The following is a 22,038-nucleotide window of genomic DNA, read 5'->3' as shown; positions in this document are numbered from 1 at the left end:
CAAAGAGCACAGGTGTGGCTGGCTCTGGAGCCTCATCACCACAGGGCCTGTCTGCTCACCTAGAGCTGCCTGCTTGCCAGCAGGGCTCTCCCTGAGGCAGCAAGCAGAGAAGCCGTTGCCTTTCCGCAACCAGCACCTGACCACCGGCTCAAACGCAAGCCCCTTTGGGGAATCAGCTATCAGATCACATTATCATCCAGGTAAGGACCCATCTCCAGGTAAGATCAGGGCCTGGGCCTGCTTCCGGGGACCCCAAGGCAAGTGGTGGCAACTCAGTGTCTTCCCAGCCCAGGGCCTCTCCAGGGTAAGCCTGGGGAACGATTTAGAATTCAGTGGGTGGCTTATGGGCTCAGAAGCAGAGCAAAGAGTTTGGGAAGTGGCTTCGGGATAGTCACCCCAGTGTCTATGATACAGATTTCACTTCCCTGCTTCAAGATCCTACATTTGGGGGACAAATGGGAAAAATGGGGCTGGCACAGCTTCCCACATTCCAAGGGGTATAGATGGGCCAAAACTGGCCTCCTTCCCTTTCCTAAGGTTCAGGTCTTTGGCAGCAACTGTTGCTCCACAGACTCACAAGGACCCACAGGACTACCGTGGTGAGGGGATTCAAGGGGACAACGCTGCTTTCTCCTCCATGTCTAGAATCAGGAAGTGTGTCATACTTGCTCACTGGGGTGAGGAACAGGCTTCCAGGACTCCTCTTTGCAGAGGAAAGGGGTCCCTTCAAACGAGGAAAAAGAGGTTTGGCCTCCTCCTCTATAAAGTCCTATAATTGTTCACTGGAGATTCATTTCCCCAATCACTGAGTCTTATCAGATCCTCTGTAACTATTTTCATAACAGTTCTAATAAATGGGTGTGGGTGCTTCCTTACACTTTGCCCAGGATATTCTAGGATTCCATACATACATCAGGTGCACCATGGGAAAGTATGGAGACCCACAAACCAACACCATTTCATGATTCCCCATTCAGCTAACATATACCACTGACTCACACACAAGACTAACACCCAATTCACCCCACACATACACACACACCGCATTCAACTGCATTCCATTTCAATAGACAAATGCTCCAGACCCACTCAACTGCCAGCCCACTCCCCTTATTGGAGATAGATATAGATGATATAGATATAGATGTCAAACATGACATGTGCAGCCAATGGGTTTGGGTTCATTTTCTGTGAAATAATCATAGTGACTTCAGGTGTATTGCTCTCTTTGAGTGTCGGAGTCCTAGGACATGTTATAGCTAAGGATAATAACAGTATTCACCTCATGAATTTGTTTTGAGGATTAAAAGAATTGAAGAAAGTATAAGCCATAGAATAGTGCAAATGGAAGATGGTGAACACTGGACAGAGTATGTTCTTGAGGGGCTTAGAAGTGTCTTATGGCACTGGCCATGGGGGCTGCTTGACTGTTTTTGTCAGAGGGCAATGTACAAGGCTGTGAGGCACTCACAGGGCCATATGGGCAGAGTGGTGGCCAAAGAGAACTGTGTCAGGAAGGAGCTCCATGAGCTGGATTTCAAAGGCTGGGGAAGAGAGTACCCGGGAAGGAATATGGAATCAGGGAAGGCAAAAAAGCACAGGTATTTGTCAGGTACTTGGGGGAATGCAGATTAGCAAGTCCTACAAAGCGCCCTCACAGACATGTGAAGGCACAGCCTCCCCCTGAGAATGTTCCAGTTTAGGGGCTAACATCAGCTTCCTTCCTGCTTGCAAAATTGAAATGGGACTGAGAAGGCCTGCTCAGGCAGGAAAGGCTGTTGAGCCTCGTCTTCCCTACAGAAGTGGGCATGGCTCATCCATTTGGCTTTGGGTCCCAGATGGGAGCAATAGAAGCCTTCAGCTCAGAGGTACCTGGGGCTCATCTTCCTACCTCTGATGGTGGTCTCTGGTTCTCTTGGGGTTTTAGGGAGCTGTACTCAGCAGCATCAACATGTCCCGGCCCAGCAGCAGAGCCATTTACTGTAAGCTTCTTCCACCGCCTCTTTTCCTCTGTTCACTCAGATCCTGGCTAAACTGCTTCCTTCCCTAATCTCCAGCCTCTCTCCCAGCACTGACCACTCCTGCAATCATCTAAGCTTCATCTCATCCCTCTGGCACTTGCTGTCCCTGGTTTTTTCTCCCACAGTGCACCGGAAAGAATATTCCCAGAGGCTCACCACAGAGCCCACCCTTCAGCAGCACAGGGTGGAGGTGAGTATCTCTGGGGTCTCCGGGTGGTTTCTGAGTAAACTTAAGAGTTCTTGTATGCCCACAACCCTCCCAAAACACAGGATGCATGGCCCTGCTGTGGAAGCCAGTAATCTGCCCTGGCCAAATTCTGTGAACTTGGTTCAAAAAAATCTGAAGCTTAACAGCACCTGCCATATGCAGGGAGGAAGAATGGTTGGACGTTGGCACAACAGGTTCAGGGGAGGGCGAGAGGGTAGATATCTGGGGTCAAGAAGCCACTAGAATCATCCCAACCAACCACACTTGTATCTTACCCACTGTTCACTACACTCACCTCCATAGAGTTGCTCTTTGCTCAGGACCAGGTATGACTCAAGGAAGAAAGATATGAAGGCAGCAGGGTTTGAGAGGGCCATGTGGAGGAGGGGTTGTGCCTGGGCCTGCGATGTCCAGCAGTCTGTGTTGCTGGAATGGAGTTTCTGGCCCCACCTAAAATGATGACACTTCCTGATTACCTACCAGATTACTTCCAGTTACCTGAAGGGCTGTCAACACCATGCTGAAAGCAAAGCACAGGCCACAGGGGTATGGCCAGAAGAGTACACGTCACTGAGATGCGGTCAGGGCCACAGCACAGGGTGTGGGATAGAAACTGCCCTCGCCTTAACAGTCTCAGGTATTAAGGCTATAGCACAGACACAGTAGGGAGTGACACTGACATGGGATCTGGTTACCCCACAAGGCAATGGAGATATGGTTCCTCAGCCAGCTGGGGAGAAGCCAGGGGTATTTGGCTTGTTTTTGAAGTCGTGTTGATGAACTGGCTTCATTGAGGCCTAATAGAAAAGAGGAGACATCTTCAGGATAACAAGAGTATCAGGATCCCCTGAACCAATGGCAGTGTTAAAATAGGGAGAGGAGTTGGCCCCAAGCTGGAATGGAGGATCCAGGGGGAGAACACGGACTGCATCTCCCTGGAAGAGGAAAACAGACTGGAAAGAGGGCAACTCATTATGGCAACATATGGCTGGATTGATTCCTAGAGAGGATTCCTAGGAAGGATTCCTAGAGAGCTGTAGATAGGGGCAAAAACCCACCAAACCATAGGCTAGCAATAGACAAGACCTTGAGTGAAGACAGATCACTGTGATCTCTGAGTTAGAATCAGGAGATGGGCTTGATCTGGAAAGACCCAAGGTGGTAGATTGCCAGAGGTGGAAAAGACTTTTGACCATAGGGAGCAGTATGAGAAAGGCAGGGAAACAAGAATGCCGGGTAATTGAGGAGGAAGATCTGCCTAAGGGGATCAGTTCCTACATGCAGCAAAGGAAGCCAGGGACAGATCTGATGGTCCCCTACCCCTCAGGAGTTCAGACATCATTTGCTGGGTGATTGTAGTCCAGCCACCTCACCACTATCCATTCTTTGGAGTCCTAAAACTTCATGTGCAGCACCTCAGATGCAGGCCTGGATACCCCATCCCTAGCCCAGCTGCTTCTATACTGACCCTCACGTTGACCTTAAAGGGGGCTCCACTAAGAGCCTGGGACCTCCAAATAAGGGGAAGAAGGACTTGCATTCCTCCTTTTCTGTTTTTACTCCTGACTTCCCACATTTGATACTCTTTCTCCAAGCTTCCTCCCCGTCTGGTCCCCTCTCCCTTTAGCACCTGATGACATGTAAGCTGGGGACACAGAGAATCCAAGAGCCCAAGGATGTCCTGCAGAAGCTGCAGGAGATGGATGCGCAGGGCCGGGTATGGAGCCAAGACCTAATCCTGCAGGTCAAAGATGGCTGGCTCCAGCTGCTGGACATTGAGACCAAGGTCAGTCCTCCCACAAAACCCAGAGATGGGCCCTACACACCTCATGCTCCTCCACTCCACTGCTTCATGGCCAAAACAGCAGCCACTCCTCCCCATACACAACACACACCAGGCCCAGGAAGTAACAGGGGACAGGAGGTGGGACAGAGGCACAAGAGTCAGGTAGATGGCACCCCATCCCAGAGGGAAACCACATAAAGAGCTCCCAGGAGCCAAACCTGGCTTTCAATGGCTTCACAATTAATCTCTCTGCTTGACCCAGGAGGAGCTGGACTCTTACCGCCTAGACAACATCAAGGCCATGGATGTGGCTCTCAACACCTGCTCCTACAACTCGATCTTGTCCATCACTGTACAGGAGTCTGGCCTGCCAGGCACCAGTACTTTGCTCTTCCAGTGTGAGGAAGTAGGGGTGAGTGGCCAGGAGTGGGTTTATCACACACACACACACACACACACACACACACACACACACACCCCTGGCTGACTACAGTTTCCTCTAGGCACAGAGACTGAGGACCAGCCTACAGAAGGCACTGGAGGAGGAGCTAGAGCAAAGGTAGGCAGCCTTTGCCCAGTCACATGTGAAACCTCATAGCCTAGGCCTTGGGGAGCCAGACCCTAGCACCATACCTTGGGGAACTCAAGAGCCTCCAGTACAGTCAATCAGACCTAAAACTGAGATAAAACCAGGACAGAGATTGGGGGTAAGGAAAGGAGTGGACCCACAAGGCACTGAGGACTGTCCCTGGAGACTTCTATGGGACCCAAGAAGGCCTGCAGTTTAAGCAGATGAGGCAGAATGGGGTTAGGGAAGGTCAGATGCAGAGCAGGAAGCAGGGGCAGAGTTTCTGGGGAAAGGTTTCTCTGTACCAAGAATCTCTTCAAAGACACATCCTTCACAATGTCTTCCACAGACCTCAATTTGGAAGCCTTTATTCAGGTCAGGAGAAATGGAACGGACCTCTGGAAAAGCCACACCCTGTGGAACAGGCCTCCCTTCCAGAGCGAGGGTCCCCTCCAGAACAGCCCCATCGAATGGCCCCAGAGCACAGTAAGTTTGGGATTTGTGATTGGGTGGAGAAGGTTTGAATCGAAAGTCAAAGCAGCTCTAGGACCATGATCCCCTTCTATTGCAGACATCCCACCACCCCCGAAGTTCCCGCCACACTACCCTACTGCCCAAGAACCAAGTGCCTTTGCTTCTCCAAGGCAGTCACCGTCCCCCGAGCACACAACAAGGGAAGAGGTAACTACAGATAACCTTGGGTTTTCTGAGGCTTTCTGAACTGGAGTAAAGGAAAACAAGAATCTTTTCATTCTTCCAAGATTAGAACCCCAGAGTGGCCAGGGAAACTTGGGCTAAGGAGAGACAGATGAGCTTGGTCAGACCCAAGTCTGGGTCCAAGGTGGGGGGTTTGTGGCAGACAGAAGACAGAGGCAAGGTTTGGACTTCCAGGGTGACCCTAACTGCCCACTCAAGGCCCTGGGTTTTGGGGGTCTAGGAGATACTGAACCGTGTCCTAAGGGACATCGAGCTATTCACAGAAAAGCTGAAGGAGACTGAGGCAAAGGCCAGCCATAAGAAGAAGAAGAAACTTGGAAAAAAGAAGAGCAAGACTCAGGGAGGTAAGTGTTAGGGACCATGGGAGAGGAATGGGCTGTCTTAGGATGTTCTGCGACACTGCCTTTACCTCTTCTCCCACAGGGATAACACAGGAAGAGTACATTGACTGCTTTCAGAAGATCAAGTACAGCTTCAATCTCCTGGTCAGTGTCTTCCTGCAAGTCCCCAAACCCCTTCCCCTACTCTCTAACCATCCCAAGTCTTTCCCTTCTCTAGCTTCTCCTCCTCCTCCCAGCCAAGGCATAAAACAATTGTTTTATGTGGGGTACTGGGGGTCCTGGTAAAGATGTCATAGGGTAAAAGGTAAGACAAACATTGTCCTATATCCTCAGGGGAACCTGGCCGTCAGGCTTCAGGAGACAAGTGCCCCTGAGTTTGTGCACATTCTCTTCCAAACGCTGAGCTTCGTGAGTAAAGGGAGGAAAGGGTATCAAGAGGGATAGGTTGAAGTCAAGAAAAAATAAGGGAAGGATCAGAGTCTGGAGAAGGGCCTGGGGGGCAGAGGGCGGCTATGAGGTCTGCCCCTTGATTAACCCAGCACACCTTCCTGCTTCACCTCCAAAATTCCATCTCTGTGGTACATAATACCCTCTGACAGGTTTGATGGGCTAGGGTCAGAGCCAAGGACACCAGTACTCCAACAGAGACAAGCTGGGGACTCTGGACCTTTTTCCATTTCATCTGGCCTAGGCTTCCTGACACCGTCTATCCGTTCCCCAGATCCTGAGCCAGTGTCCTGAGGATGGCCTTACAGCTCAAGTGATCTCACCGCTCCTCACCCCCAAAGCCATTGACCTGCTGCAGTCTTGTCTAAGCCTACCTGAGAGCAGTCTCTGGAAGAGCCTGGGAATGGCCTGGACCACCAGTCCGTAAGTGAAAACAAGGCCTGAAGTGAACCGAGAGTGACAGGGACTAGAGCAAGACATGAGGGGTGTCTGGGTATTATGTTATGACCAATCAGAAGTATTTTAAAACCACTTGGGGGATGTTATTCAACTGATCACCTGTAATCAGTTTAAAACAAATCAGCCCAGGGATTTAGTTCAGTGGCACAGTGCCCTGCCTGGCAAGCATGAGGTCATGAGTTTGATTCCTAATACTAAAAAAAAAAAAAAAAAAAAACACCAATTCTATCCACAACTGAAAGAATGAAATATCTTCTGCCCAGGAAAGTAGAGACCCAAACCTTCTGCTAAACTATTTTCTCATGTTAGCAAGGACACAGTGAAAACTTTGTTTCAATCCAGTCCAGAATTTAAGCTCTACTGATTTAAGAGGTTCTGTAAATGTAACATCAAAGCCCATGGCAGCCAGCTGATTATAAATTAGAAAAAGCGATCTCAGCCCCCCAAGCTGATGTAACTGAGATGGATCCTGGACCGGAAACCGAACTGTTGAGAGCCACGGGAAGTGGGGACAAGACTGACTTGGATTTGCTGAGCTATGGGATCAGTAGAACTATTACAGAGGCCAGGAAGCAAGTCCCTGGACAAGAGGACTGCCTGGCTGTGTGGCAGAACGATGAGAATGGAAGTGACAGCTGGAAGTGACAGGGTGAGCTGAGCAGCATGCCAGGAGCCGGCCCCGAACTTTCTTAAGCAAACATATCTGTTCTTTCCATGAGGAAAAGGGCAGGGCATCTGGAAACTGTCGCCTAGAAGTGACAAATGGCAAAAGGGTCAAGAAAGTAAGAAGTACCTGGTATGTTAGTACATGCCTATAATCTGAGCACTCTGAGAGGCCGAGGCAGGAAGCCTGCAAGTTTGAGCTCAGTCTTGGCAATTTAGTGACTCAATGAGACCCTATTTTTTAAAAAAGCATAGGACAAAGGGCAGAGGAAGAAAACCAAGAGTCCACAGAGAAATAAGCCAGCTTTTCTAGCTAGCCTTTTGCCTACCGATCAGTTCTTTGCAATTGAGTCCATTTAAAGGAGTTTTGCCTACTTTGTTTAAATACATGAGTTAGTTCAATATAATCTATTTTGTTGTGAATAGAATAAAATTTACCACTTTAGTGACTTTAGGTATATAATTCAGTAAACTACATGTTACATAGCCACACCAGATCTATTTCTAGAACTTTTTCATCATCCCAAACAAAACTTGTATAGCCATTAAACAATGATCCTCATTACCCCCTCTCCTCAGCCCCTATTCTACTTTCTATCTCTATAGACTTGGCTATTCTAGATACTTCTTATCAGTGCGCTCAGACTTGGTTTCTCCCTTTCTGACTGACTTATTCACTCAGCACGTCCTCAGGTCCGTCCATGTTCCAGCGTGTGTCGGAATTTCCTTCCTCCTCGTGTCTGAATGAGATTCCATTGTATGCTTACCCCTTCATTTGTTAATGGACACTTGAATTGTTTATAACCAATTTTTAATGTGCTGTCTTGATTTATCACTAAATGAAATAACTGATGGATCTAGGGGAGACTGCCCATCTCACAGCAGTGTTCAGTTGCCCAGGACACTGGATCAGCGGGTCTCCCAGCCCAGTGACTTCTACAGCTCTGCTTGGCTCACTGTGTCTGTGGGGACAGCCTTGGCATCTGCCTTGCACAAGAAAAGCAGGGAAACAGAGGCTGTACAGTGGATTCCAACAAAAGAACCTCATATATTTTACTCAGCCACTTTAAAATTGAGTAATCATGTTTAACACATCATTTTGTGTTCTAAAATTCATCCTTCCTTCAAGAATTGGAGACCTTAGGAAAACTATACATGAGGCAAGATTTCACTAAGTTGCTAAATTGCCCAGTCTGGGCCCAAACTTGCAATTCTGACCCAAAGGTATAAGTATCACTAGGTTCCGTGGTGATTGAGGAGCACAGAGACCACACAAGGCCACTGGACTTGATAATCAGGACATTATCATGGGTTCATTTAATAAAATAATGGCAGAGGTATAAATCAGGCTGCAGGAATAATGACAGAAGAAAAGGCAAATAAGTGTATGCAGGGCATGCAAGCGCACTCCCAGGCATTTGGTAAGGAGAAGGTTGTAGAGTAACAGATTAAAGGGTCACAACTGAGTCAAGGGAAGATCTGTGTATGTTTCTAAGGCAAAGAGAAGGCATCAGTGAGGAAGGTTCAGAAGAAGAAATATTTTCTCCATTCCCTCTGAACAAACATTTATTATCTGTCACCTCTGTACCTACCACACAGTACTCAGGGAACAGTCCTCCAGACGTCCAATAGGGTAAGAAAAACAGACAAGTGGGAAACATGTGCAGCAAAGCCTGGGAGGAGCAATAAGCCAATGATTTACTAAGTTCAAAGGAATACTGACCTCTTCACAAGTGAGGCAGGGAGCAGGACTTCCTCAAGGAGATGAGCGGACACCTAGCTGGCAAGTAGAACTATCCAAGCATTGCAAGAACTATCCAAGCCCTGCTGGTGGGCAAGAGGAAGGCTGAGAGGCAAGTGCCAGCCCCATTCTAGTGCCAACTAGAACAACCCTGCCATGGTGCGTCTCATATAGAACATTCCAGCGCATTGTAATTAGAAAAAAAGAGATCAGATGCTGGGACACTGCCAACAGGTTAGGAAAAAAATACTGCACCAGACCCCGAGGGTTATTCTAGCCCTAACACTTTGGGTTTTACTACCTTAATTCTAACCCTTGATCTGGGTGATGAGTGTCTACTGTTTATCAGGGGGATGCTATATCAGGACTTTGTGGACAGAGAAACCTCAGACACCTGCACCACAGGATTTGTTCTTACTAAACTGCTCCTATGTAGGTGTTCTGCAGCCTCTTCTCTGTGCACATGGACCACATTCCCATTGGCTAGAAGATCCCTGAAGCACAGAGTGATAGGAATTCAGTTTTGTTCTCCCCCCAGGGCTGACTGGACAGGCAATGAGCCTCCTCCCTACCAACCTACATTCTCTAATGGCTGGCAGCCTCTGGAGTCCTCTTTCCAGGTAAGACATGTTAGGCACAGAGCCTCACCCAAAACCATGGTCTCTGACAAGTTTTTGCCTTCCCAGTCCAAATCATCGGTACATGACAATTAAATGATGGGTGAGCAGGTGGGTGTGAGTACCTACATCTACTGCTGTAGGGTCAGTAGGAAAGGGACAGGAGGCAGCTGTGTGGGAGTAAGGCTGTGTGTCTGATAGCCCGTTCCCTATCACCCAGGCTGGCTGCCTCCTGCTCTCACTCATTCTCTGTTCTGTCCCTTACAGGCACCCATAAGACATCAGGACTCTCTTACCCTCCGGTATGCCTTTCAACCTCGGGATCTCTACATCTCAGAAACTCTGTGGGCTCCAATGTACCCCTCTCCCACACTGTGTTATCAGTTTTGTATCTTCCTTAGGCTCCAAACCCTTCTTCTCATGATACTGCTCACACATGCCTCTGATTTCCCAGAGCTCTAGTAGAAAATATTCAAAGCGGAGGTCAGACATAGAAAATCCCACTGCTGGAAATGTCTGCAGAGTCCTCCTATCTGCAGAAACACCCACCCAAAGCCCCATCTAGCACTGCTGCCACCACCTTGTAAGGGAACCAAAAAGTCAACACTAGTCAGCAGTCAAGGGACATCCGGGGCTTCTGGGACTGGGACTGGGATTAATTTCTAAGACATGTTCTCCAGCCTTCCTGTCTCCATTTTTTATGGCAGAGATTCTAGATTACATAGAACCCCATACTTTGCTGAGGATGAAATATATAAACATGGCTTTCAGCCTGAGGACGCCAACCACCGGTCCTCCAGCCCCAGACCAGTCAAGCCAACTCTGAAAATGCAAGTCCTATATGAGTTTGAAGCAAGGAACCCACAGGAACTGACTGTGGTCCAGGGAGAGGTACTGGAGGTAAGGTCTGGGCTTGAGGCTAGTAAAGGAGGCAATGGTTGGGTGTAGGAGCTCCCTGGAGTGGGTAGCATGAACATGGGACTGCCTGGATAGGTGACCAAGAAAAGGAGGAGGAAAGTGAGAAAAGCCTGAGGTGGTGGTGGGGAGGCTTTCTGGGGAGTGGCGGAGGCTGGCAAGACAGAAGCTGAAGTGACAGGTGGTGACTCTTGGCAGATTCTGGACCAGAGCAAGCGGTGGTGGCTGGTGAAGAATGAGGCAGGACAGAGTGGCTACATTCCCAGCAACATCCTGGAGCCTCTGCAATCAGGAGCCTCTGGGCCCCAGGCCCCGTCATCCCTTCGGGTACTACCCAGCCAGGGCTATCCAAAAGCCATAAGTCCTGGATCAGAGGTGGGGTTAAGGAGGACTTAATGACAAAGTGGAGGATACAGTCTTAAGCTTGATTTATTAGTTTATTGTATATTTATGGGGTGCCAAGTTTGTCTTGGATCAGACCAGAGAACAAGAGGTCACTGCTAGACCAGAGAATGAGAGAGTAAGATAAGTGGTTTGAGGGGACCTCAGAGAGGGGACCTGAATATTAGGAGCTGTGTGGGCCTGTGAGATGAGATGCCCTCTGATTCCTGCTTCAACCCCCTTCTAGGCACCAATGCTTCGACTTAGCTCAAGGCCTGAGGAGGTTAAAGCCTGGCTGCAGGCAGAGAACTTCTCCACTGTGTGAGTGCCCAGGCCCATAGGGTAATGGGGAAGAGTCTTATGAAGGACTCAGATGATATCCATGGAAACGCAGAGATCCAGAGCGTACAACCTGGCCTCCACTGTTCCTGACAACTCCATTGCAGGCTGTCCCTGCTGATTGAAAGGACAGCAAAGTGGGGTGTCTAAACCTAGGTTAGGTCATCAATTGGGGAACCCATGCATTGTTGAAGGCAGCAAGGATGGGGTAGTGAACTTGGGAAAAATCTTGGCTGCCGGTTCAATCACCCCTCCCTACCAGAACATTCTCTTCCAGAGCACTTCCTCCAGAGTCCTGGGATTGGTTGAAGCCAAACCAGTTCCTCCATTCAGATACCCCATTCCATGAACCTTTCCATAACCCCTAACTTCTAAGCCCTCAAATACCCCTTCTCTACCCAAGTACTCAGGCCCAGCATTTTCCCACTCACCGCTGATTTCTGATGTTTTTGTTGACAGCACGGTGAAGACCCTTGGGTCCATGACAGGAAACCAGCTACTTCACATGAGAACTGGAGAGCTTCAGATGCTGTGTCCCCAGGAGGCCCCACGGATTGTGGCCCGGCTAGAGGCTGTCAGAAGGACACTAGGGGTGAGAACACTGTGGGGTCCTGATTCCTACTGGGAGGGTCTGAGTGGGAGTATCAGTGCTAGGTGGCAAGCTAAGCAGCCCCAACCCTGGGTGGGATTGAGTGCAGCACGTGCTGAGCAGATGGTACTCCTCCAGGGTTTGTCTTCCTGCACTCAGGTGTGCCTTGACACTCCAAGCTTATTGGTGGCATGAGCTCTGGGACTCCCTCAACTGACTTTAACCCCATCTAAATTCTTTTCCTCCATCAGATAAGCCATTAGACACTTGCTCAGAAACCTCCAAGATCAAGGACTTTGCATTACAAGATGGAGTATTTGATACACTTTAGAATCCTGAGAATTGCAACCCCTCGGTCTTCAGCAAACCACACAGCTCAGCTCACTCAGCAAGAGGGTGAACAGGCCCAGGTGCTGCAGCAAATGGTACCCTTCCTGCTGTGCTGGGAACACGTCCCAATTACTACCTATTTATTTTCTCTGTTTCCTACACCTGGCACGCTTCTGTCTAGGTTTGTGGGGAGTCTATTCAGTCCCTTTCCTTCCCAGTAAAAGTATCTTCAAGTCTTTCATGTGCCTCCCTTGCAGCTTCTTCTGGGCCTGATCAGAGCTAAAGGCAGGGAGGCAGGAAGGGCTGGGACACTGGACATTAAAAAGCAGCAATACTACATCTACTGGCGGGCAGATTGACTGAAGAGGGGACAGAATTCACTTTGTGACCTGGAGCTGGAAATCAGCACTGGAAAACTATGGCCCAAACTCTCTTTACTATCAATAAATTCCAAGACTGTTCAGCATCTCTAAGCTTCCAAGTCCATATCTCTTGGTATCCCAACCACCAGCCCAGCTGAGCACACTGCATTTCACAGTATCGAAGAGTGCTGGACTGACAGCTGTAGGCTGTGATCATCATGCTGGTTGATGACCTAGAGGAGCACTAATAACCGAGTCAGGTATTCATGGCTCCACTTAATAACTTCTTTTGCAATGTGATTTTTGTTCCCTACTATACAATGTAAGCCAACCTTCAATTTCCTCTGTAGTTTCCCCATCAGTGGCAGAGCATAAGGAACTCTAGATAGGAAGGTAAAATTCCTCCAGTCAGCTGTGTGAACTCAACAAGCTGTTCCATTCTTTGGATCACCGTTCTCTCTAATGTTAAAAAGTTTGGGTTGTCTGCGGCCTCTAGTAGCTTTTAGTGTAAGTAGCCTACTTTAATCTCAAAACTGTCATAGAATGAGCTTCTACCTGCTCCTAATATGAGCCATACTTCTATTGATTTAATCTACAAATTAGGTATTATGGATTCAGGAGTCCCTTGGTAATTCTTAAAATAAATCTTCCTTAGCTGAATTTGTTCTGTGATCCCACCTTCATCTGAGGCCCAGTTAACTCTATTTTCTTAGACTGCCTATGTTCTTTCTTCAACTTCCTAGCCTCAGAAAATCATCTCTCATAGCTAGTAATACAAAAATAGGAAAGCAAAAAAAAAAAAAAAGAAAAAACCTCCTCCACAATATGTAATAAAAAGGTAAAACTCTTAGGCTCTGACTTAAGAGTAAATTTAATCAGAAAACCTATTCTTAGAGTGGAGTGCCTTGTGAGACAGACAGCCTTACAGGGACTGGTGATGTGGGCAATAAAAGAATTTACCAAGATCAAAGTAGAGATAAAGGCAAGAATTTATTTAGATCAGAGTATACTGTCAAGAAGGGCATCTGGGAGACACAAAGGAAAGTCTGCACAGGGGAGCAGGATTGGCCTTGTTCTTGAAGAAGTGTGGGCTGGAAGGATGGAATAGTTTGGAACCAAGGACATGGGAAGGAATTTAGGGAGGATAAAGCAAGTTGCAGGTTTCTAAAACAGTTTCTTTTTGAGAACAGTATGTGACTCTGATTTGGGGCCTAGACCACCTTCTGGTGACTTAGCACTCCAAAGGGAGGAGATTTTAACCTATTGTTCTTGGGGATTCTCAAAGCTAAGGGATCCCTAAAACCAGGGAAATTATCCAGTACTAGGAAAATAAAAAGTTGTTTAGCTCAATTTTCCTGTGTTTCAGAGAAAGGCTTAGATGAGGTAAGGAATTATCCAGATAGCTAAGTGCAATGGAACTCTTATAAGTACTGGACAGAACTTGGTCTGAACCCTGGATCACCCAGGGGAACTACAGATCATCCAGGCCTCTTTCCTATAACACCTACTTCACAATATTGTGTAAAGCTTAACTGGAATTAATTACTGAACAGTATAAAACACTTAGGCTATTTCTTAGCACATTTTGGTGCCCAATAAAAGCTAGACTTCTACCTGAGCTCACTTCGGCAGCACATATACTAAAATTGGAACGATACAGAGAAGATTAGCATGGCCCCTACACAAGGATGAAATGCAAATTCATGAAGGGTTCCACATTTTTTCTCACTGTTTGAATGTCCACTTTGTATGCTTTACTTTTGTAACTTGAACAACTATTTCTAAGAGGACAATGTGTAATTTATCAACTAGTGGTTTCTTACTGTTTATTTTTTTAATTACGTATTATTTCTCCCCTTTTTGTTTTGTTTTGTTTTTCTCTTTAAATAAAGTTTTAAAAAAAAATAAAAGCTAGACTTCTATCTCAAGGTAAATTTTGACCAACTTTGTGATTATCTTGAGAGAAACCCAGGAATTAAACATTTTTGTATCTGTATGATTGTACTTTTCCCCTTTCTTATTCCAGCAAAATGTCCATTTAAAAAGTCTCAATTTTCCCAGGCGTGGTGGTGTACTCTTGTAATCTTAGCACTCAGGAGCTGAGACAGGAGGATCATTGCAAGTTCAAGATTAGCCCAGGCTACAAAATGAGCCCAAGGCCAGCCTGAACTGCACAGCAAGACCCTGTCTCAAAAACAAAAACAAATAAAAAATTCAATTTTGCTTCCACTGAAGTAATGGATGAACATGATTTCCCACACCTCAGCTAGAGGAGTAAAAGCTCAGAACCCTAAGTGACCATGCTGTGGAGGCCAGGCAGGGACCCTCAAAGCAGCTCGGGACTCCTCCTCTCTCTCAGCTCATAGACTCTCCCTCCCCTCTCCTGTGGGGAGCAACTGAACCTGGAGATCAATCACACATCAGGATTGAAGCAAGGATGGTCCCAAGAACAAAGACCCCTTGAGATGAGCCCATGAACAGATTGCTAGGCAAAGGAGTGTCATGTGACATCAACCTGCTTAATGCATAAGTAAACACACTGTGGTGGTTGAGCAGTTTCTTTTCTCCCATCTGGAGAGAAAGCTCCACTTGACCTTATTTTTCTGTATTTTAACTCTTTATTTCTGCATCCTCCGTTGTTCCACCTAAAGAGCTGTGCTGGATGTAGCACCTTCCCATTATTAATATTATCATAATTCAGGGCCTCTTTCTCATTCATCTGGTCTCTGCATCAACTCAGAAGTTGAATTCTAACAAGGAATGTAGAGGCTTTGTGGCACTGAGGGTTGAGTGTCAAGCTGATTGGCCAGGGGATTAGTGGAACACAGTTCTGCAGGTGTCTGAGTGTTTGGTGGAAGCAAGGTCTTGGGGCTGTGACTGGTCTCTAGCTCCTTCCTCTCTGGCACTCTTCCCCTGCTCTGCTTCCCAGATACCATGGAGAAAGAATCTTTGATCCACTACGCCCTTCTGCCGTGATATTTCTACTTCAAAGTCTGCTGCTCTTAAAACACAAATCAAATTAAGCCCCTCCTCCTTTAAATTGTAGGTGTCAAGTATTGTATCCAGCAATGGGGAAACTAATATAGGCTTCCTATAGACCAAACCTCTTGCTCTACCAAAGTCACCATAACCTGCACATTGCCAAACCCAAGAGTTAACTATCTTCATCTTATTTGTCCTACCAGCCACACTGATGGAGTTGCTCACTAACTTCTTCAAAAATCTTCATTTGGTTTCCAGTGCACTTGATTTTCCTTCCACCTCACTGATCACTCCTTTTCAGACTCCTTTGCTAATTCTCAAGTTAAACTCACAAACCTCTCTTCACTGTTGTTCTCACTCTCATAGTGGTATCAATCTGCTCTCAATATTAAATGCTGTCTAGGCAGTGATGACTTTCTCCATTTGCACCCCTTCTGCCTAGCCTCCTGTACCCACACCCCTGCAACGCAATGGTTCGATCCTGCACCTATTTCAGATTGTTGCTAAGGTTAATAGCTCAGTGAGGCCTATTATGCATACTCTCTTTAAAAAACAAATACCTTTCTTGCTGAGGCTCCCTCAGAAGCACTCCTAACTTCCTATTTCTCTGCTCTGCTTTACTTCTCTCCAAAGGTATATCATCCTCTTACTACACGTTTGATATGTATTCATTTATTTATACCTCTCCCTATAAGAAGGAACGCTTCCTGGGAATAGAGATTTTTCTTTTGATTTCACTTCTGTATTCCCAGAACCCAAAACAATGCCTGTCATTAATATACATATTAATAAATACTACTATACAGATGAATGGATGGATGAACCAGTACATAAAAAAAGACAGTATCTTCCCTCTTCACATCAACTCTACAAAAAGAAACTAATTTTCCTAAAAGAGACTGTGACAATATCATTCACCTCAGCAATGAATCTGAATCTGCACTGTGCTGTAAAGAAGCGGTCCCCCAGGCCTCCTACTGGTACTGTTCTATATGCTGTTAGGAATGTAACTGCACAGCAGGTGGTGAGCCAGGGAAGCTTCCTCTGTACTTACAGCTGTTCTCAATCGTTAGCATTACTGCCTCGGCTCCTGTCAAATCAGTGCTGGCATTAGAGTCTCATAGAAGCATGAACCCTACTGTAAACCGCACATGCCAGCAATTTAGGTTGCACTCCTATGAATCATCCCCAAACCATCCCCAACTTCATGTCTGTGGAAAAACTGTCTTCCACAAAGCTGGTCCCTGATGCCAAAAAGACTGGGGACTACGGCAATAGAGCGGTCATGAGTACATGTGCCACTGAACAGGTGAAATGTAGTTAACTTGAATTGAGATGTTTACTAGGTGCAATACAGTTTGTATTTTGAAGACAATACAAAGAATAGAAAATATCTCAATAATTTTAACATTAATTACATGTTAAAATTATAGCAGTTTTGGATATAACGGACTAAGTAAAATAATCTATCGATTTACCTGTTTCTTTTTTTAACTCACAAGTATGGCTTGCATTACATTTCTGTTGGATAGCATGATCTAGACTACACACCCCACAGACCAGAGGAGGAAAACCATGACTTTTGGCAGTTAAAAGCCATCTATCAGCCAAATCTATCCCTAGATCCCATCACAGCCTCATGAACTGGCCTAACAGGACCTGCTGTCCTTTCTACACACACTTGCATTTCTCACCTTCTGGTGTCTGCTTTACCCTCCTTCTGTCTAGAATGCCCTCTGCAGCATTCCCAATTTCACCAGCCTATTCTTCCTCATCAGCTTTGCTAAAATGCTCACCTCCTCCTTAAACCCTTCTCAGAACCAACACTGTGCTGACCAGAAGACATTATCTCTCCAAAGTACTTCAGGTAAGAGTTTTATGAGTTTGAGTAATCTGGTGGCTTCCTATCATTTATGCCTCCCTTTCTTAGCACTTGCTCCTCCAAAACAGAAGTCAAAAATGGAGATTTCCTGCTAGTCAGAGTAAAGCCTCTGCTCAGTGACAGTAACAATCCCCACTCTACCCCAGTTTGGCAAATGCATCGATAAAATCTCTACTGCTTGGATGTGAGTGAATTTCCCGCCCAGCCTAGCATTATCAAAGGAATGTGGCAAGACGCCAGCCCAGTCTCCTAGCAGTCCCCACCACCCGCTGTAACCCGCTCTAGACCGACTCAATCAGAGACTGCGCATGCGGGTGACCCCGCAGAAAGGAATGGGCGGGGCCTAGTGGGTGTGGCCAACAATTCTCGCTGGCCCCGCCCACCTCTGTGAGGTATAAAGCCCCCTCCAACTCCTGCCTGGCTCAACCGCCTATCCTGGAAGACAAGCAAACGAACTTATCATCATGTCTTCCAAGTCGTCTATGGTTCTGGGTTACTGGGATATTCGCGGGGTGAGTGAATCACCCTACATAGCCCCAAGCCTCTCTTGTCAGAGATGGTCGCAGAGGTGTCCCGGGCCGCGGTTCAGCGGTTTCCCTAGAAGCAGCTCCAGGTGGTATCCGCGGCTACCCATGCGGACCAAGCCACCCAGCCTCGCAGGCCGCCCCTCGCCCAGCCTATGGGATCTCTTGGCCCTGCCGAGCACAGCTTGCCACTAGAATCGGGCTGGGAGCTCTGCTTAACGAACGCCCTAGCAGGACGAAGGGCTGCCTGAGGGGCCAGGGGTTGGGGGAGCGGGCTGAGGGACGTTGGCGGGTGGGGGTTGGTTTCTGGCGGATGGGTCTCGCGCAGGCGCTGACCATCCCGAGCTGTCTCCCCTAGCTGGCGCACGCCATCCGCCTGCTCCTGGAGTTCACCGATACAGCGTATGAGGAGAAGCACTACATTTGCGGGGAAGGTAAGGTTGCTCTTGGCGCCCTAGGCCAACTTGGCTTTCCGTTTTGGAGTTCTCTGCAGGATCCGGTGTGAGGAGAGACTCGTCTTTAATGTCCACCTGGGTAGTTTCACTTTGCCCAGACCAACCCTCATCTTGATAGTTAGCAAATAGGCTGCCGAGACTAAAAAGTTAAGCTTTGCAGGCCTGGGAATTTGATGTATTGAGACTGTTTTTTAGATATTTTCACTCTCATCAGATGAATTATACAAGAGATTGGTTCCCACTTCTCTCTCTCTCACAGCTCCTGACTATGATCGAAGCCAGTGGCTGGATGTGAAATTCAAGCTAGACCTGGACTTTCCTAATGTAGGTGGATTTAAAAACTGACAAGAAAGAAGGGAAGACCTTCAAATATATTCATCTTTGCTTTTTCCCCTTCTCTGATCTCAGAGAATCTAGAACAGAGAACCTTAACATGGATAGAATAGATTGTATTCAAGAGTCCTTTAACTGGAAAAAAAACTACATTTTCATTTCCACTAACCATTAACAAAAGATTTCCTCTGATTGTGAGGATAGGCAAAAAAAGACATTAGTTACTAGCTATCTCTGTGACATTTTACAAATCAGTTATTTTGATATACTACTAAATGTATTGCAGATATTTTAAATATTCTTTATAGTCATCATTATTCTGGAATTATGGTAGTTACATCTGCTTGCTACTTAACACACTAATAAGTACATATTACTGTATTACAGTTTTTCTTTAAAATGCTTTACAATTATGTGAAAATATATAATTTGCATTTAAATCCCTATTCTGAGAAAGGCTGTATGGTATGTGCATACATGCACACATACAGATTTAAGAGTCCTTCTATGGAATCTAGGGGGGCCCACTGCTACCTTCTACTTACTTTCTTCTTAACACGAGATCTCTCTCCCTCTTGTTCCCACTTGCAAGTCTTCTCTTCCACAGGATAGAGAAATTGTTCATTGAGTCTGTCTTTCATTCCCAGCTTCCTTACCTGATGGATGGCAAGAACAGAATCACCCAGAGCAATGCCATCTTGCGCTACATCGCTCGCAAGCACAACATGTGTGAGTAGGGTAGAGTTGGCCTAAATTATTCAATGGCTGGACAGCTCTGGGCTTTCCTTCTGGAAGAGGTGTCTGGACTTTCCTTCTGGAAGAGGTGTCTGGACTGTTTGCCACTCACCTGGAGTGGATGATCCCAAGGGTGATTTGTTGTCATTTGACCCACAGGTGGTGATACTGAGGAAGAAAAGATTAGAGTGGACATAATGGAAAATCAAATAATGGATTTCCGCATGCAACTGGCACGACTTTGCTACAACTCTGAACATGTAAGTTTTCATAGCAGGCATCGGCTAAATGGGATATCAGGAAAAGAAGCATTTAGGAATCTAAGGGTTATTTCTGCCCTCTTCTGCTGTTGCCTTCTTCCCACCTACTCAACCTCTAAAGAATAACAAACGGAACTCTTTATTTTGTTTGTGGTGATATGTAATTCAGCTGTTGGCTGCTCCCTCATCCTTTCCAAATCTCCTCTTATTTTGCCACCGCCAGCTGAAGGCAATGAGAAGAAAGCAGCTGGAGAGGTGCTACTAAGTGATCACTAGTCTGTGTCTTGATTAGCTATGTAGATGATGACAACAGCTATTCTTGCTTTTGCCCCCATTTCCCAGGATAAAATGAAACCTCAGTACTTGGAACAGCTGCCTGGACAACTAAAACAATTTTCCTTGTTCCTGGGGAAGTACTCATGGTTTGCAGGAGAAAAGGTAGGCGAAGAGAAAGGGAGATTATACTTGTCTATTTCCACAGGTATTATTTATGAACACCTGAGACCTGACCATCATATTGTCCTCTTTCTAGCTCACCTTTGTGGATTTCCTCACCTATGATGTCTTAGACCAGAACCGTCTATTTGAACCCAAGTGCCTGGATGAATTCCCAAATCTGAAGGATTTCATGTGCCGCTTTGAGGTGATGATGCTCCCTGTACCTTTCTCTTAGAGAAGTATTCACAGGCTCTTCTAGGCCCCGAGGGACCTTCTTGTGGTAAATGTTTCCCTAGTACCAGCTTTGGCCTAAATTATTCAATGGCTGGATACTTCTGGGCCTGTAATCTTGGGCAAGCCACTTTCTACTCTCCAAAGAAATGGAGGAAACGTAGAGGCAAGCAACATATAAATGTTACTGTTTTGCTGTAGCCCTCTAGACTAGAGTTTTGTGTGCTTATAAGGTTTGGTGTGCTTTTCCTTCAGGCTTTGGAGAAAATAGCAACCTATCTGCAGTCCGATCGCTGCTTCAAGATGCCCATCAATAACAAGATGGCCAAGTGGGGCAACAAGTGTATATGCTGAGCAAGAAACAGAAGTGCACTGCTTTTGTTTCCTGGCCTATCCCTAGGGGCCTGTACTCTCTGCTCTTTTCAATAAACAACACTTGGGTTACTGGTGTCCAGCTAGATTTCTCTTGGGTGTAAAAGACAAAACAATAGGAATACGGAGAGAACGATCAAGGTAGGAATTAAGTCACTACGACATTAACATCCCTTTATTTCACAACTGAGTTCAAGAGGTACAAGTCCCGAGCTTTAAGAGTAGACCCTAAACATAAAGATATTGCACAGTTGGAGAGCGCAGTATTTTAAATGGACATGGGACCCCCATAGAAGATCTGGTGAAGATATCAAGGAAAATTACTTAATACTAATGAATTTTACAGAACTGAAGTTCAGAAACAGACCTGTGTATGAATGGAAATTCAGTGTAATAAAGATGGTGTTTCAAACTGACAAGCTAGCCAGTAGAGTTGGGACAATGGCTTACTAATTAAAAATCACAGAACCAAAACACACCACTCACTAAAGCTAATTATCAGATTTAAGGCCCAACATAAAACACAAAGCTGTTGAAATACAAATATAAGGATGTTTGTGATCATGGGGTAAGAAAAATTTTTGCAACACAAAAAGAAACCATGAAAGATTTATCCATTTAACAGTATTATAAAACTTCCATGATAAGACACAAGGAAACTTAAGTGAACAAAAAATAAGGGACTAATATAAAGACTACATTGTTAGGAGTTTAAAAGAATGGACAGAATTTATGAACAGTTGCAAAATAGAAATGCCACACTGATGTCCCAAAAAATGTTTTTAAAATGTTTATAATCTAAGGACCTGCACATTACAATTGTAATGAGTCATTTTTCTCTTTCAGACAGAAGTTTCCACAATGTTGACAAAGTTTGGGAAATGATAGTATTTTCCTGCTGGTAAACTTATAAATTGATATGGCTTCTTTGGAGAACAATTTGTCTTAGTATTTTCAAATTCAAATGAAATCCTCTGATCCAACAATTCCATCTCATAGCTCACCCATGTACCCCAAGATTAACGTTGTATGCTAGGGTGTTCATTATACCATTGTGTGGATATATTAATGCCTAATTCTGCCATAATGCCATATGACAAGATTGAGCTGTGTGAATTAACATGGACGGATCTTCAAGATGCATTTACTGAATATCAAAATTAATAGATTAGTAGGCACAGCATGACAACTTTTATGTTTTAAAAAGATTTCTACAGATAGATTTATATAAACATACACAGAAGAGGACCTGGAGGGACACAACCAAATGATAATGACTTGTTTCAGTCAAAGAGGAAGCCCAAAATCCATGAATAACTTAAAGAGGGCTTGTAAGATACAA

General features: G+C 45.9%; 2 protein-coding genes and 1 non-coding gene across 3 annotated transcripts; all 3 read left to right on the top strand.

Annotated features, from left to right (window-relative positions):
* The first annotated feature begins 40 nt into the window (after positions 1–40).
* Eps8l3 (EPS8 signaling adaptor L3) lies at positions 41–12,590 on the top strand. The gene is made up of 19 exons (XM_063255584.1): positions 41–200; positions 1,928–1,982; positions 2,147–2,211; positions 3,857–4,015; positions 4,278–4,427; positions 4,519–4,574; positions 4,933–5,069; positions 5,155–5,264; positions 5,521–5,644; positions 5,724–5,785; positions 5,975–6,049; positions 6,363–6,511; positions 9,490–9,571; positions 9,836–9,870; positions 10,276–10,468; positions 10,682–10,810; positions 11,112–11,185; positions 11,663–11,795; positions 12,044–12,590. Exons 2-19 carry the CDS (start codon positions 1,952–1,954, stop codon positions 12,053–12,055), a joined length of 1,776 nt encoding a protein of 591 aa, XP_063111654.1. The 5' UTR covers positions 41–200; positions 1,928–1,951; the 3' UTR covers positions 12,056–12,590.
* Positions 12,591–14,100: 1,510 nt separating this feature from the next.
* On the top strand, positions 14,101–14,207 carry LOC111754384 (U6 spliceosomal RNA). The gene has a single exon (XR_002789076.1). It is a non-coding gene; the product is annotated as a U6 spliceosomal RNA (small nuclear RNA).
* Positions 14,208–17,651: 3,444 nt separating this feature from the next.
* Gstm3 (glutathione S-transferase mu 3) lies at positions 17,652–20,768 on the top strand. Its single transcript, XM_003479212.4, has 8 exons — positions 17,652–17,860; positions 18,231–18,306; positions 18,587–18,651; positions 19,308–19,389; positions 19,555–19,655; positions 19,998–20,093; positions 20,188–20,298; positions 20,580–20,768. Exons 1-8 carry the CDS (start codon positions 17,813–17,815, stop codon positions 20,676–20,678), a joined length of 678 nt encoding a protein of 225 aa, XP_003479260.1. The 5' UTR covers positions 17,652–17,812; the 3' UTR covers positions 20,679–20,768.
* Positions 20,769–22,038: the final 1,270 nt, after the last annotated feature.

This window comes from Cavia porcellus, unplaced genomic scaffold (assembly GCF_034190915.1).
Source record: "Cavia porcellus strain 051 isolate PalLab524CR breed Dunkin Hartley unplaced genomic scaffold, mCavPor4.1 scaffold_1, whole genome shotgun sequence".
NCBI lineage: Eukaryota > Metazoa > Chordata > Mammalia > Rodentia > Caviidae > Cavia > Cavia porcellus.
Note: the sequence above shows the minus strand (reverse complement) of the source record. Positions and strands in the feature narration are given on the sequence as shown.

Coding starts and splice junctions, on each gene's coding strand:
- Eps8l3 (XM_063255584.1), top strand. CDS start 1,952: ATGTCCCGGCCCAGCAGCAGAGCCATTTACT. Junction 5,070..5,154: donor TCGAATGGCCCCAGAGCACA/GTAAGTTTGGGA, acceptor CTTCTATTGCAG/ACATCCCACCACCCCCGAAG. Junction 10,469..10,681: donor TCCAGGGAGAGGTACTGGAG/GTAAGGTCTGGG, acceptor GACTCTTGGCAG/ATTCTGGACCAGAGCAAGCG.
- Gstm3 (XM_003479212.4), top strand. CDS start 17,813: ATGTCTTCCAAGTCGTCTATGGTTCTGGGTTACTGGGATATTCGCGGG. Junction 19,390..19,554: donor CGCTCGCAAGCACAACATGT/GTGAGTAGGGTA, acceptor TTTGACCCACAG/GTGGTGATACTGAGGAAGAA. Junction 19,656..19,997: donor TTTGCTACAACTCTGAACAT/GTAAGTTTTCAT, acceptor CCCATTTCCCAG/GATAAAATGAAACCTCAGTA.